The following is a 13,940-nucleotide window of genomic DNA, read 5'->3' as shown; positions in this document are numbered from 1 at the left end:
ACAAGGTTACAAATAATTCATTGAGCATTTTCAGCTCTAAATTAACTTTTGTGTGAAAGTTGTGTGAAAACACATGTGAAACGTGTGAAACTTTAAAAAACTTCCTTGTCGTGCTTGCTCAAAAAAAAAAACAATTTACTAATGCCAATGTCAATGTCAAATTGTCATTGTCAACTGTATGGAATTTGAAAACTGAAGTACATAATAATTTCGTTTATTTTCAATTTTGTTTAAAAATATTGCAATAATTACATTATTTTGCATTCTCAGGCTTTTGTGTTGTGTAGCGCCTGATAGTATTTTATATGATAAAAAATGTAGTCTTGCAAACTCATTAGAATGCAAATATGGAAATTGAAGAATTAGAAAGGTATGCAACTACTTTTCATTATAATATTAATTTTTGGTATCTCTAATTTTCTTTTCATTCAATTAGACGTAAAATCCTTAAATGCTTGTTCTGAAAATCCAAGCGCCTGTCTTAATCCATCACATTACTGGCCTTCAATCTTAGACTAGTCAATTTATTTTAGAATTTTAAAATTGGACTCTATCCAATTTTTACACTACTTCCTCGCATCAGTTGGAACTTGAATCATATTTGAATTAAAATTATTAATTACGGTAATACCTAGTTTATAGAAATCAAACATTTTAAATTAAATATTTTTTTAATAGATCTACTAAGCTCAAATTATATTTCTTGGAGGCAATTCCTCAGACAATCATAACTAAAAAACATTTATATTACATTTTTAAAAGTATATCACGTTAAGGTTATTATATAGTAGTTGCTGAATGTTTTTCATAAATAAAAAATATTCATAATGTTTTTCTTAATAATATATATATATGTATATAATTTCAGATGTCGGAGATGACTGTAGTGTCAGAGATTTATGATGAATATAATTATAAAACTGAATGTAAACCAAGCAAAAATGGAAGTAAGTTGTCATTATTATATTTTAAAAATTAAGTTAAAAGTTAAACCTTCTAAAATTTTCTAATATCTTTTTTTAGATGTAATATCACAGTTTCCCCTCCTTCTACCAAGAGGAAAAAGTAAAGCTAATTTTGATAAAGATGATGACTTGGATTTAGAAAGGCCAAATAAAGAAGTCATCAAAATTGGTAAGTCCTAAGTTTCTATTTTTTTTTTCGCTACATACTCATGGTTTTATCTCTGTAAGTGCACTTGAGCTAAATTAAGAATTAACGTAACGGCACCGGTTTCCGACTAGCCTCCTCTATCCGACCATTTTGATTTTTATTTGATAAAACGTTTAAAATACGCGCGACACTCGTGAAACTGAAGACTTTCGATCCAATCACTTATCGTACGTCATCTGTCCAAAATTGGGTTTCAAATTTTAACCGACATTTCGTCAATCCAAGAAAAGCTAGGCGAGGGTGTAGTTTGTATTGAATTGAATGCGAAAAAAACATAAAACTGTGAAAATAAACATTTGGATTTTTACGCTAAATACTCTGGTAAGTTTGTGGTTAATTTACTTTGAACGTTTTATTGGTGTTTTAAATTATTAATTTTAAAATATACATGCAAAGATAGCGTGTTTTTATAGGTTTTTTTGGACAAATAATTATGGACGGAATGAGGAGCTTTTCAAAATAACAACATTCCGAAATCCGACCGAATCGGTCGGTAAACGGAATTTCGCACTTTGTAAAAGAAGGTAATTATCTATTATGCATGTTGTTTTGTGGAGGTTTCGTATTAAGTTATTTATTCTAAACGCTATGCTTACATACTACACCTGTATGCGACCAATGCTAACTTTAATGGATTATTTGTAATATACGTTTTAACTGACACTCTTTTTTGATTTTTTCGTTATTCATTTACAAAGACCGGTCTGGTTTAAAAACCCTATATTTTACGTTTATGACACATAATTGCATAACTACGAAATTGTGAGATCTTTATAAGTGTACATATGAAATAGAAATGAACTAAAAATGAATATCAATTTCGGTTTAGAGGCTTTATTACGCAAATTTAGGTTTGGTCGGAATCAAGGTGCGATATATTTCCCTGTTTCCGTCCAACTGGGTTGCTTTTGCTTGCGCTGTGCTTGAGTGAAATTGCATGCGTTTATTTCAGGTCATCATCATGAGTGATAAAAAAGAGGCTGAAGTATTCTCATTAGCTGAAATAATACTTTTGGTGAAATGGATTTTAGAATTGGGCAAAGTAGTCAATGGGACATTCTAATTTAGTGTGGATGACCAGTGAGGCATTTTATGAGTTTGAGTTTGAGTAAATGTAATTTTAAACTACTACAGTCTAACATAGAGTTAGTTTTTGTTATTATAATAAATGCTCAAATATTATTTAAAACTAGCGGTCCGCCCCGGCTTCGCCCGTGGTACATATTTAAAATATCTCTCCATAAGAACCATCCTCGTACTTATAGTAATATAATAAAAAAATAATTATCGAAATCGGTCCACGCCTGATGCCGTGAAAAGACGAAACGGGTTTTTACGAATTTCCATTGTATTTCTATTGTCATAAAGTTGATTTTAGTAGAAAATATTTGACTGGTCGGAATCTAGCTACTCAGTGGTCGGAAACAAGTGTATTTGTACTCAGTCGGTCGGAAAATGGTGCTTTCAGTTAATTTCCAGTCGTGACAGTTAAAATCCAAATTTATGTAATAAAAAGCCATTATGAAATACAATTATGTGCATATTTTAAAATATAAGTTCGTAATCTTTCATAATATCATTTTCTCTTATGACCTCTAGAGTATTTAATTTATCTTTTAAAGGATTCATTTAGCCGTATCAATCAGTGGTCGGTATTCGGTGCCATTACGTTATTACTATTTGCAGAAGTGCATTTCAAAGTTATACTGTATTTGTTTTTGAATTTATCTCCAAAAAACTAACAACACCATCAAAACCTTTTCTTTATGTTTGTAATCTTTAAACAATATTTTTATAATGCCTCAAGAAAAAGTTTATTAGTCCAAGCATTCCAGCATCAACTACTTATTTATCTGTATTTTCAGAGCATAGTGCAAAGACTAAAATTGCACTAGTGGGTTTGCAAGTGTGGCGAGGGGCTTTCCTACTTGGAGATCTATTGATACATCTGGGTATTAATGGGGATTTAACTGGGAAAACTGTTCTAGAACTAGGTGCTGGCACAGGCCTTACAAGTTTTGTAGCAGCTATATATGCTAAGAAAGTTGTGTGTACTGGTAAGGAATTTATTATTTTCTAGCTAATTATATCGACCGGCCCGCGAAGGCGCAAAAAAAACCGAAATTTACTTTAAATTATTTATTGTAAAAAAAATTACATAATAAATTACTCCTAACTTAACCTACGTCCCTCCCGTTCGATGTTAGAACTAAGAGTGCTCGTCCTCCTCGGCGGGGTAGCTGCAGCGTCGCGGTGGCGATGATTGCCGCAACACTCTCTGGAAGCGCAGGTGTGCGCGATGTCGCAATTCCTAACAGGTGCAGCTTCTTGGGTGGCCCCATGCATCCTCTAATCTTATATGTAGGTACATAACACCTCCCTCCTGAAGTTCAGCGATTATTGGCGGGCAAGGCTCGTTAATATCGCTGAAATTTCACCCTCCGCCGATTGATGTTCTATTTCTTCTTTTTGATTACCATGAACACTCGTAGTAATAGGCTTTGATGTACGCAGTCTTCGTACGATGTACCATGTCACTAGGGCAACTGCACTCGTTATTAATATAACATATATCGGTATTATGGAAGGCTGCATATAGAGAATCTCGTATCCGTTGTTAGTACTGATAGGCATTTCCATTGATATAGCTCTGTTACTAGCGTGTAATTTATCCAAATTTATCGAATTCAACTTCAGAACTTCTTCATCTGTATTATATTGGCTGGAATCTGGCAGGTTTGCAATTTTCATTATCTGTCCTTTGATATGGTCTTCTCGATTGACTATCTTGAAAGCCTCCGTTTGAAGAATGCAGTTTTTTGGTATTGTGGCTAAGTAGCTTCCTTTAATGACGTCATATTGATCTTGCGAGCATGATAAGTGGATTTTTGATGGCTTGGGGAAACTGATGACGTAGTGGGCGTCGTCTAATTTTTCTAGTGCGGGCGCTCCGAGCTCCACAGGCGTGAAGAGACAAGATGCGACGACTCGTTGCGTGGTAATAAGGTGATACACGCAGTCATTTTTGGATCGATGATGGTTCAGCTTGTCCTCACATAGATACCCTAGGCCAGACTTCGGGCATTCTGCCTCCATGTACATAAAATCCTCGTTGTGAATTGCCACAAAAGGATAGGGTGGAATTAGGACTTTACTATCTTTATTAGGAACTATGGATAATTTAAATAATTCAAAGGTAGCAGGAAGGACAACCGGGAACATAAAAACTATAACTATATTCCTATTACTATAATAATAGCCTAGTTTAACTAAATCAAAATATTCTCTATAATTAACTTGAGGGATTTGCTCTTTACCATAAAATTTGTGTAATTTATTTAGCATTTCTTTTAGAGAATTTGAATTGAACATAAGATGATGCGTACTTTTCGCACGAATAAAGCCTAATAAATTTTCTAATCTATGTAATTCTTCAGATATATCATCTATATTATCTGATAAAATCGCTACGCGTTGAATTAAATCTATGTATAGAGTAACGTTTAAATTATTGGCCTTTAAATCATTTATAGCTATTTCAATTTTTTCCTGATTTTTAATTAAGTTGTTTAAAATATCAGATTGTTGTTCTATCCAATCTTTACTGAGGCTTATATGATTATTCATTTCTGTGACCAATTTATTCTCATTATTTTGTAATAATTTAATTGCGGTATCATATTTAATTGCATCTGTATAGTCTAGATTACCAGAAATACTTTTTATAACTGAACCTAAACCATCTATGAGACCTCTCTTTATGCGATTGGGTTCAAAAGTTTCCAACTGATTTGACAATTTAATAATCTTATAATGCAAGTGTTCAATATGTGAATTATAAAGCGAAAATAATTTATCGTGCAAATTAGGCGTTAATGAATTTAATTGATCCTTTACTATGGTTATACTATCACGAATATCCTTTAAATTAATAATTTGCAAAAATGAATGATAATGAGTGACAATTCTAGCAGTTCCAATATTAAATGGTAATATACCAGGTCCGTCATCCAAGCTAGTCAGGGTGGGATCTTCTGCTTGAATCTGGCACAGGATCAGAGGAAGGATTCTGTAACAATTTAGGTACCCTCTTAAGCCTAGATTTAGCAACAGCGCCATATTTCTTCTTAGTATAGATATGAATAGGTAAATCAGCCAGTACAGTATCGTGCGTAAAACGCGGTGCGGTCTTTTGTCGACTAGCCCTAGGATTTCTTACAAAAATTTGTTGATCTGGATAATACTGTATTTCGGGTTCGCGGTTCCTATTAATGTTTTCTGTAATTTGAGTACGGCGTTCCAAAGACGATTCATTAATAATTTTGAATACTTTTTGCATACTATCGCGATGTTCTTGCATATATTGCTGTAAGACATTTTCTGATAGATCGATATCTACAGGATCGCGGGGATCTAAATGACCGGTTATAATGTCAAGAGGCCTGCACTTCGTAAAACTGTGGATCGAACTATTATAGGCAAGAACAGCATACGGCATTAAGTTAATGATTAATTCACCACGTCGTTCAAGTTTTAGTAAACGTATGTGTTCTAATAAAGTTGAGTGAAGCCGTTCTACCATACCATTTTCGTTAGGTGCATGAGCTAATAACTTATGGTGATTTATTCTATGAAGCCTTACAAATTCACTGAATATTTGGTTCGTGAACTCAGGACCTCGATCCGTTACGACAGTCATAGGTAAGCCATGATGTGTACCAAACGTCAAAAGAGCCTGAACTACGCTTATTGCGGTTGCGTCCTTTAAACAATATGCTTGAGCATACTTAGAGAATGCATCTATTATAGTGAGATATTTCTGAGAATCAATACTAAGTAAATCGAGATGTACTATTTCAAAAGGTTTTGTAGGAGGAACTACGATTCGAAATTTTGGATTTACTGGAATTCTATCATATTTCCCTTGACCACATATGCTACACTCATTAATATATTTAGTTACTGCTTCCTTCATTTTAGGCCAAAAGTATTTCCTAGATAAAGATAAATGAGTTTCGTTAATTCCGCGATGGTTAGTTTTGCCTTCATGATAATTTCGTATTATTTCCTGTTGCTTAAAGTAATCTTTGACATTTTGCAATTCTAATTTTGTAAGAACTAAATCCATACATGAACTTTTAAAATTACTCTGTATTATTGGAACTATAGTACACATAGCATCAGGGGGATGAACTAGAATTGCAGTTTTTATCTTAGGATCTACATATTTTTTAATTAGTGAAACTATTTCGCTATCAATATTCGCTTTGTTAACATTAATATCTATCTTAGTATGATTTTCAAAAGGTTTTGAAATTATAGGCTTACTCGGTACTCTATCTATTAAAGTAATAACTATCTGTCTCTTAAATTTATTCAACGGGTGATCTGTTATAGGTATATCTAGAATTGGGTTCTCCGCGTCAGTATGAACTGTGACGGTGTCGGAATTTGCTGTAAGAGTACTTGATTTCGAATGTGCAGTAATCGTACTTGAATTTGAATTAACAGTAATTGTATCTGAACTTCTTCTTATTAACGAAGGTGTTGTTTCTGTTGGATTAACCGCTAAAGAATCTGTTTCCTCATTGTTAATTTGAATACGCGATAAAGCATCGGCGTTACAATTTTGCTTTCCCTGCTTATAAATTACGGTGTAATCGTATTCGCTAAGTTTGAGCCTCCAACGTGTGAGACGGGAATTAGGTTCCTTTAAATTCATGACCCATTGAAGGGGCCTATGATCAGTTATAATTTTAAACTTGCGGCCAAAAAGGTAAGGACGGAAATATTTCGTTGCCCAGACAATTGCTAATAATTCCTTCTCAATCGTACTATAATTAATTTCGCTACTATTAAGTGTACGTGAAGCGTACGCAATTGGTTTATCGGAACCAACGGGGCCTTGCGAGAGTACAGCACCGATGGCTAAATTCGACGCATCAGTCGTAAGAATAAATTCTTTATTGAAATCAGGATACTGGAGAATTGGATCGTTCATTAATAATGTTTTACACCTATCGAAACATTCAATGTAATCTTTAGAAAATGTTATCTTTGAACCCTTTTTTAAGCATTGTGTCATGGGCTTCGTGATTTTAGCGAAATCTGGTATGAATTTCCGATAATAACCTAATAGACCTAGAAATCGTTTAATATCGGTTGGAGTTTTCGGAAGGGGATACTTTTGGATGGCAGATATCTTATCTGGGTTAGGTTTTATCCCATCTTTGCTAATAATGTGACCTAGATACGCGGTTTCGAGTTTAAGAAATTCCGATTTATCCATTTGTATTTTAAAGTTGGATTCACGCAATTTCTGAAACACTTTCCCAAGATTAATGATATGCTCCTGTAAAGAAGTGCTAAATACTATTATATCATCTAGGTAGACTAGGCAAATAGAATTTTGCAATTCTCTCAGTACATTATCCATTACTCTTTGAAAAGTAGACGGACTATTCTTTAGACCCATGGGCATTCTTAAGAATTCAAAATGACCATGTTCTACACTAAAAGCGGTTTTTGGAATGTCAGCTGGGTTCATTTCTACTTGATAAAACCCACTTGCTAAATCTAACGTTGTGAAGTATTGACAGTTACCCAATTTATGTAAGACATCTGTAATATTAGGAATCGGATATTTGTCATCCAAAGTTTTCTCATTTAACTTTCTAAAATCAACAACTAAACGCCATTTAACTTTGCCGGATGCATCTGCCTTTTTAGGTACCACCCAAATAGGAGAGCTCCATGCTGAATCTGATGGTCTAATAATACCCTGTTCTAACATCTTACTTATCTGATTCTGTACTTCCTGTCTATGAATAAATGGATAGCGATAACTTTTCGTATAAACCGGTATTTCATCCTTAGTTCTAATAGAATGCTTAATTTTATTCGTAAATGTTAAGGTTTCTCCTTCTATATAAAATACATCCGCATACTGTGAACATAATGACTCTAAATTTAAACGTTCCTCATTATTTAAGTGATCAGTACGCAAGCGAGATAATACCTGTTTCACACGGTCGGACGAACGTTTGGTGCGCGTGCACTCGTTATTATAAACCTCGGCACATACTGGTCGATCCATTGAAAAAATTACGTCATTACGGGTTGGATTAGAAATTTCCACGATAGCGCGATTGCTTTTCGCCTTCGTTAAACATTCAGAAATATGACAATTACATATAATTTGTTCCGGTATAATAGCGTCTCCATTCTCAACATCTATAGGTAATCTAACTAATTTACTACTTCCTGCGGGTATGACGTCCTCATAAAGATTAGCGTTCCGTGAGTCATATACTAATAACCGATTCGTAGCATTGCAAGTATTTAAAGTTTTAGTTTTATAATTAATTGATGCTTCCCATTTATCTAACAAATCTGAACCTATTAAGCCGTCGAAATAATTGTGAAATTTATAAACGAAAAATGTAATATCGTCAGGGTCATTAAATTCAGGAAAACTAGGTAATGTTATAGAATAATTACTACGAGTTACAGCATGAACATTACTTACTTCAAAGGGGTCATAATTAAGAGTAACGTCAGGAAAATATCTCTGTACTGCATCAGGGCTAAGAAAAGATTGGTTAGCTCCAGTATCAATTAACAATTTAAGTGGAGGATTATGAATTTGAATATAAGGAAGCTGACGTTGCGTGTGTAGATTTAATTCTATTTTGGTTTTTCTAATTTTGGTGGATTCTGAAAATCCTGATCGTGTTCTGAACGTACGTCACACGTTTCATCAGAATTTTCAGGTGCGTCTGTCTGTTCGCAATGTACATAAGGTTCATATTCCGTACAGTAATATTCATTATTATAATAGTTATCCTCATAAGGATATAAATCGGTACAGTAATATTCTTCGTTATCTATATATTCATTATGATTCATCTCCCTAGTCTTAAAGTAATTACTCGGGGGTGGATTACCAAATTTTGACCAATCATGAGCGCGTGCAAAAGGTGTTGGTGGTAAAGTCTTTGTAACGTAATGGCTAACGCCACTCATAGGATGCGGTTTCGGTTGCGCGGGATGTTTAGGCTGTAATCTGAACGTATTGCTCTGCGGGTTATAGTTAGGGGGTGCAGCGCGGAAAATTTGCATAGTACGAGTAGGACGTGCTGGTCCCTGTGGTTGATTAAAATTTCGATTAAAATTTGGTGGCTTAAATTGCGGTCTGAACGAATGTAAAGGCTGTAGTTTAGAAGAGATAGGTTCACTAAAATCATTATGTCTATAAAACGGTTCATTCGAGTACGGCATTCTAAAGGGTACGTGGGGTTTCCTATCAAAAGTTTCATTACGTTGTTGAAGGTATAAAGTGCTTTGTTCTTCATTCACGTATTCTAATGCTTTTTCAATGGTTGCGGGGCGCATGCAACGTATACGTGAGCCTAACGGATCTCGTAGGCCACGTAGGAAAGCCTGTAGTGTTAATTTTTGATACAGGTCCCTTTTTGCCTCACGAGTAGTAACGACTGTTTCATGTAATGCTATATACGTCATTATAGTACTAAAAAGATGTTGACATTTTTCGTAAAACTCTTGAGGAGAGCTACGACCTTGCGTTAATAAGGCTAAATCGTTATAAAGGGCGGTCTCATCTCTATGGTCAGAAAAGTTATTAACTAATACGCTTTTGATACCGTGCCAAGTAGTAGGTATACCGTTTGCATTAATAACTCGGGCTGCAGGCCCAGTGATTTTATTTAAAATACCATTACATAACGCGGCAGTTTTTAAAGTATTTCCGGGATCTTTTTCTATAAATTCCTCAGCCAATTGGTCACTTAAATGTATAAATCTTGTTAAAACGTTAACATTACCATCGAATTCTGGCAAAAGCCTAAGTGCATTAAAAATTTTATCCAAATCTGACATTTTAGATTAATTTCCTATACTTATAATATAAAATATATTAAATTAAATTTAATTTATTAACTTCGTTAAACTAATATAAAAAAATAATAATCTTTACCTAATTAATATATCTGAATTATGAAATGAATTAATTCGCAAAATTTGAAAATTAATTAATTCGTAATTAATTAATATTTAAACTTATTAATCTTTTATCAACCTAATATCTATATTTGAATTTTACAATTTGATTTTGTAAAATTCGAAAATTAATTCGCGATGAATTAATATTTTAAACCTACGCGCTACAGTTCCTCGGTTCCCGTGAATGGGTAATCTAGGAAAACTTACAAATCTAGGAATGGCAAGTCACTAAGAGAATTAGTGTACTTACAGGATTTTCATTTCGGCCTTTCTTGCAGTATCAATGTTCGGATACCCTTCGCGTTGCGGCGGCCAATAGATGTAGGTTCTTGGTCCCCGTCGTCGTCCCTCCGATGGAATGGCAATTCTCGATGCTTGTAGTTTCGCGTTCCGAGAGACGGCTCTCGAGGATCATCCTACCGGCTGCGCCAATTATATCGACCGGCCCGCGAAGGCGCAAAAAAAACCGAAATTTACTTTAAATTATTTATTGTAAAAAAAATTACATAATAAATTACTCCTAACTTAACCTACGTCCCTCCCGTTCGATGTTAGAACTAAGAGTGCTCGTCCTCCTCGGCGGGGTAGCTGCAGCGTCGCGGTGGCGATGATTGCCGCAACACTCTCTGGAAGCGCAGGTGTGCGCGATGTCGCAATTCCTAACAGGTGCAGCTTCTTGGGTGGCCCCATGCATCCTCTAATCTTATATGTAGGTACATAACAAGCTCATTATTAAGATGCATGTTGTGGTAGAAAATATAATTAATAAAATAAATAAAAAATAAAAACAATGTATTATGGAAGTAGAAAAGTTTTTAATAAATTCTTACAATTTAAAGAGGTTATTTATACTTTCAGATATAGATTTAGGAGGCATACTAGAGCTCATTAAAATCAATGCGAAATGTAATGAAAAGCTGATCAAATCACAATTCAAAGTGTTACCACTTGACTTTATGAACACAGATTGGAATTCTACTCTATTGAGAGAAATCCAACAGACTGATATTATTATTGCTGCAGATGGTAAGTTTATATGATGAATTAAAATAACATAATCAATTCTAGACCTATTGATAATCATTATCAAACAAAAAAATAATTGTTAATTTTGAGCCAGCATAAACTTAATGATTGATTAAATTTGGCATTGCATTTAGAGTAACGGTTTCAGACGTAGAGCATTCTTTCGTTGTTATCGTTATCGTTTACACTAAAAGATCACGAAAGAATGCTCAATATGCCATTAGCAATAGCTTTAGCTCTAAATAACTCTATGTTTGTTTGATGTAAATGCACCGTTACAAAAGTTTTGTAGGTACCAAGAGTTCATTTTTCGATTTCAGTAATTTACGATGACGACGTGACAACAGCGTTTGTGACGACGATACAAAAGATGCTCAATACAAAACCACCAAAGACATTGTACATTGTGCTAGAGAAACGCTACGTTTTCACGATAGAGCATATGGACTCTGTAGCACCATGCTATGAAACATTCCTAACTTTACTAGACAAGGTCAAAACGGATCCAAACTCCAATTGGACCGTGGAACAATTACCTCTCAACTTTCCTAAATATTTCATGTACGAGCGTGTGAAGCAATTGGTGTTGTGGAAAATTAGCTCTAAATAACACTGTGATAGATGCGATTGTTGATTAAATTAATTCTTGTTATGTGGTCGTTTTATTTGTGGATCAGCATTTTATCAATGCAAATGGAATTAAATTATCGTATGGGCACATACATGGTGAAAGAAAAAGCCGTTATTTTGTTAAAAAAAACTTTATTTAAATTTAGAATACATAATAATTTACAGTTTGCAATTAAGTTAATGTAGAATAAATAAACGTAGACAAAACGCGACGTTATTAATACAATAGTACAAAATAAATATAAAATTAAACGTGTTACATGCAACTGTTAGTTGGGACACTATTTTTGCGTGGGCCATAGTTCATTATACTTCGTTAGATACGTTTTTCTAAGTTCAGAGTTACGAGCTTGCTGGTCTTTTTCCTTGCTCAAAGTTTCGATGCTCTGTCCAACGCAGAGGTCGCCTGTGAAGTGAATGATCACGACTTGTGTGTTAAAAGACACGTTTTTGTCTGGGCTTTGCTTCGTATAATTTGGTCCACACTCCATTTGGTAGGCCAGCATGTCGTCAGCTGTAATAATAAAATGGTAGGCTGAGGTCGTGATAACTAACTAATATGTACTATTTAGGAATAGTGATAAAAGTAAAGGAGGGGGATATAAAAGTAAAGGAGAAGCTTGATAAGATACTTCTAATACACATACCTACATCATACTGCATGAATCATTCTAAAGTAAAAAGACACTTCTAAAGTAAAGATACGCTTCTTAAATGCATGGTTTTTATGGATATATTTATGGATAGGAATTTGGAACAGCATATTATATTTAGAATATTAAATATTAATCTATAAAAAGATGTAAAAATATATTACTATAATCATCTGTATCTTGTGCTGTAGAGTCGCCCGTGCATTCGGGACCACATCTACCATCTTTCAGGATGCCGCGCATAGTTGTTAGTTTACTGATTGCCTTTTCACCGCTTTTCGTATTTTGCTCATTCTTATGTTTGTCAATGTTGCGTAGGAATTTCTTCATCTGCAATTTTACATAGATCACATGTGGGAATACATCTTACACCTAACATAAGTTTCAAAATGTGAGTTATAGGTATATAACTATCTATAATAAACAAAACTAACCGTCTTAGATATTTTTTTAGGAGGATCTTGATAAGAGATTTTAGGTTCTCCAGGATTACTGCCTATAACATACATAGTGCTTTTCGGAATATTGTAATCTGAATATACTGAAGATTGTGCCTCCAACTCTTTTTCTCGCCCTGACATAGTGGACGATTTACTGTTAGTAGGCACGTAAGGAGACTTGCCAGTACTTTCAGAATGGGATTTTTGTATTGCTCCTCTGTTTTTGTTTTTCTTTCTAGGCACAGGTGCATCTTCATCGTTAGACAGGCTCTCTTCTGAGGTAGAGGGAAATACCTCATTTAAACTTAGCACTTCGACGTTACAATCTTCTATATTTGCTGGATTATCGATGTCTGCCACTTGACAGAGGTGGTCTGTTGAATGAATGCTTATAAATGACTTTTGGCCCGCGCATAGTGCTTCGTCTTCACCTGAGCTTGAGGATTTCTTTGATACTGTAACTGCAAGTTCATTGTATTCAGTACTGTACTAAAATTAAGTTTGGTTTAGTACTTATTGTGTACATACCCGCATAAGTACGGCTTTCTGATGAATTACAAGCTATTGATTCATCTAAAAATATATAAAATTCGTATTAACTTGTGTATAGGCATTGTGTATGTGGAAACGGCGTATTTCAACCTACCTCCACCTTCTACGCTATCATTAATCGGAGTGTCTATTCTACACTTATCAGTTAATTTATTAGCATTCTTCGAATGTGACATATTTAAACAGTAAATTTCAGTTTGTAAGTTTGTCAAATGGCTTTCATTTTTTACTTTATTTCTGTCACTTGACAATTCTAATTTTAATTTTTTATCATTCACGATGGTAAGTTTTTATGAAAATATTTCCTTCCCTCCTTACCCACTATTTAATAAAAAAAATAGTTACAGTTTGGTTGTGTGACTGTAGTACGAAAAGGTAGGCACAAGCGCAAATTGTTTCAGGATGCGTGAATTAAATAATTATTTTCAATCTCTGCATTTGGGTC

At 34.3% G+C, this 13,940-nt stretch overlaps 2 protein-coding genes across 4 annotated transcripts; one reads left to right on the top strand and one right to left on the bottom strand.

The window, feature by feature from the left end:
- The first annotated feature begins 211 nt into the window (after positions 1 to 211).
- LOC123694376 (methyltransferase-like protein 22) lies at positions 212 to 11,872 on the top strand. 2 transcript variants are annotated; one of them, XM_045639801.1, is made up of 6 exons: positions 212 to 370; positions 869 to 947; positions 1,024 to 1,134; positions 3,039 to 3,230; positions 11,053 to 11,220; positions 11,541 to 11,872. In XM_045639801.1, exons 2-6 carry the CDS (start codon positions 869 to 871, stop codon positions 11,828 to 11,830), a joined length of 840 nt encoding a protein of 279 aa, XP_045495757.1. In that variant the 5' UTR covers positions 212 to 370; the 3' UTR covers positions 11,831 to 11,872. The 2 variants fall into 2 exon arrangements, with proteins under 2 accessions (XP_045495757.1, XP_045495758.1); XM_045639802.1 differs by lacking the exon at positions 212 to 370 and adding an exon at positions 578 to 624.
- A 140-nt stretch (positions 11,873 to 12,012) lies between these two features.
- On the bottom strand, positions 12,013 to 13,731 carry LOC123694368. 2 transcript variants are annotated; one of them, XM_045639790.1, is made up of 5 exons: positions 13,590 to 13,731; positions 13,472 to 13,516; positions 12,938 to 13,404; positions 12,668 to 12,833; positions 12,013 to 12,364 (listed from the first exon to the last, which is right to left on the bottom strand). In XM_045639790.1, the coding sequence occupies exons 1-5, from the start codon at positions 13,669 to 13,671 to the stop codon at positions 12,132 to 12,134; spliced, it is 993 nt and encodes a 330-aa protein (XP_045495746.1). In that variant the 5' UTR covers positions 13,672 to 13,731; the 3' UTR covers positions 12,013 to 12,131. The 2 variants fall into 2 exon arrangements, with proteins under 2 accessions (XP_045495746.1, XP_045495747.1); XM_045639791.1 differs by having other exon boundaries at positions 12,938 to 13,398.
- Positions 13,732 to 13,940: the final 209 nt, after the last annotated feature.

This window comes from Colias croceus, chromosome 9 (assembly GCF_905220415.1).
Source record: "Colias croceus chromosome 9, ilColCroc2.1".
NCBI classification, from domain to species: Eukaryota; Metazoa; Arthropoda; class Insecta; order Lepidoptera; family Pieridae; genus Colias; species Colias croceus.
The sequence above is the reverse complement of the archived record's forward strand: the minus strand, read 5'-3'. Positions and strand labels throughout refer to the sequence as shown.